This window comes from Neopelma chrysocephalum, unplaced genomic scaffold (genome assembly GCF_003984885.1).
Source record: "Neopelma chrysocephalum unplaced genomic scaffold, ASM398488v2 Primary Assembly neopelma1_97394, whole genome shotgun sequence".
NCBI classification, from domain to species: domain Eukaryota; kingdom Metazoa; phylum Chordata; class Aves; order Passeriformes; family Pipridae; genus Neopelma; species Neopelma chrysocephalum.
The window spans coordinates 2,175-3,818 of NW_020926035.1; the positions used below are offsets into that span (position 1 = coordinate 2,175).

At 65.0% G+C, this 1,644-nt stretch overlaps 1 protein-coding gene across 1 annotated transcript in view; it reads left to right on the top strand.

Moving 5' to 3' along the window:
• The window catches only part of LOC113961837 (keratin, type II cytoskeletal 8-like), a gene marked incomplete at its 3' end in the record, with an annotated part of 5,513 nt that overhangs the window by 2,163 nt on the left and 1,706 nt on the right, over window positions 1-1,644 (top strand). Inside the window, exon 3 of the mRNA XM_027672519.1 lies at window positions 1,426-1,551. Coding sequence (XP_027528320.1) covers window positions 1,426-1,551 — 126 coding nt within the window. The remainder of the gene's footprint in view (window positions 1-1,425; window positions 1,552-1,644) is intronic.

Genomic DNA, 1,644 nt, shown 5'->3' on the forward strand with positions numbered 1-1,644 from the left:
CTCCTTCACCCATCTTCCTCCTCCTCCCTCACTCATCTTCCTCCTCCTCCCTGCTCCCCAATACTTCCTCCTCCTCCCTGCCCTGAACCTTCCTCCTCCCTGCCCCGAACCTTCCTCCTCCCTGCCCCATCCTCCTCCTCCTCCCTGCTCCTCAATCATCCTCCTTCCCTCCCCGAGCCTTCCTCCTCCTCCACGTCCCCTCCTCCTCCTCCTCCCTCCTCCTCCTTCCTGCTCCCTGAAACTTCCTCCTGCTCCTCCCTGCCCCAAATCCTTCCTCCTGCTCCTCCTCCTCCTCCTCCCACTCCCTGCCCCGGAGCCTCCGTGGGGGAGAAATTCCAGCTCCAAACCTGCCCAGAGCCGGAGCCGCCTCATCCCAACCCCGGGGGTTCCATCTCAGCCCCGGGGGGGTCCCATCCCAGCCCCAGGGGGGTCCCATCCCAACCCCCGGGGTTCCCATCCCAACCTCGAGGGGTCCCATCCCAGCCCTGGGGGGTGCCATCCCATCCCCTCCCTGGGAGGTCCCATCCCAACCCCGGGGGGGTCCCATCCCATCCCAGAGAGTCCCATCCCATCCTCAGGGAGGTCCCATCCCAACCTCGGGGCTTCCCATCCCAGGGGGGTCCCATCCTATCCCATCCCATCTCATCCCATCCCAGGGGGTCCCATCCCAACCCTGGGGGTCCCATCCCAACCCTGGGGGTCCCATCCCATCCCATCCCATCCCATCCCATCCCATCCTGGGGGGTCCCACCCCAGCCCTGGGGGTCCCTCCTGGCCCAGTCCTGGGCTGTGGGGGGACAGGGAGGGCCCCCCCCTCCATTCCTGGTTCAGGCACATCCCAGGCTCTGTCTTCCCAAATTTTGGGGGGCTGGTGGAAAAACGGAGTCCCTCACTCCCCATCCCTCTGGGATCCTGACTCCAAACCCAGCTGGATCCCCCACATCCCAGCTGGATCCCCCACATCCCACTTGGATCATCTCCGTTGACTTGGCCACATCCCGGCTCTTCCCTCCCAATTTTTGGGATGCTGGTTGTAAAGGGGGGGGTCTCCCCATCTCCCTCTGGGCCCCAAACCCAACCAGACCCCTCCACATCCCAACCAGACCCCCCAAATCCCAACCGGACCCATCCCATCCCACCCTGGCCCATCCCTCCATGTTCTTCTCCATCCCGGCTCTTCCCTCCCAATTTTTTGGGATGCTGGTTGTAAAGGGGGGGTCTCCCCATCTCCCTCTGGGCTCCAAACCCAACCAGACCCCCCACATCCCAGCCAGACCCCCCCCCATCCCACCCGGACCCATCCCATCCCACCCTGGCCCATCCCTCCATGTTCAGCCCCATCCCGGCTCTTCCCTCCCGATTTTTGGGGTGCTGTGGATTTGGGGGACCCCCCCTGACCCCCCTCACCCCCCCCGTGTCCCCCAGTACGAGGAGCTGAAGCTGACGGCCGGGAAGCAGGGGGACGACCTGCGGAACACGCGGAGCCAGATCCAGGAGCTGAGCCGGAGGATCCAACGGATCCAGGCTGAGATCGACGCCCTCAAGAACCAGGTTTGGGGGAGCCCCCCCGGGATCTGGGGGAGACTGGGATTTTGGGGAGCCTGGGATCTGGGGGAGACTGGGATTTGGGGGAGACTGGGATCT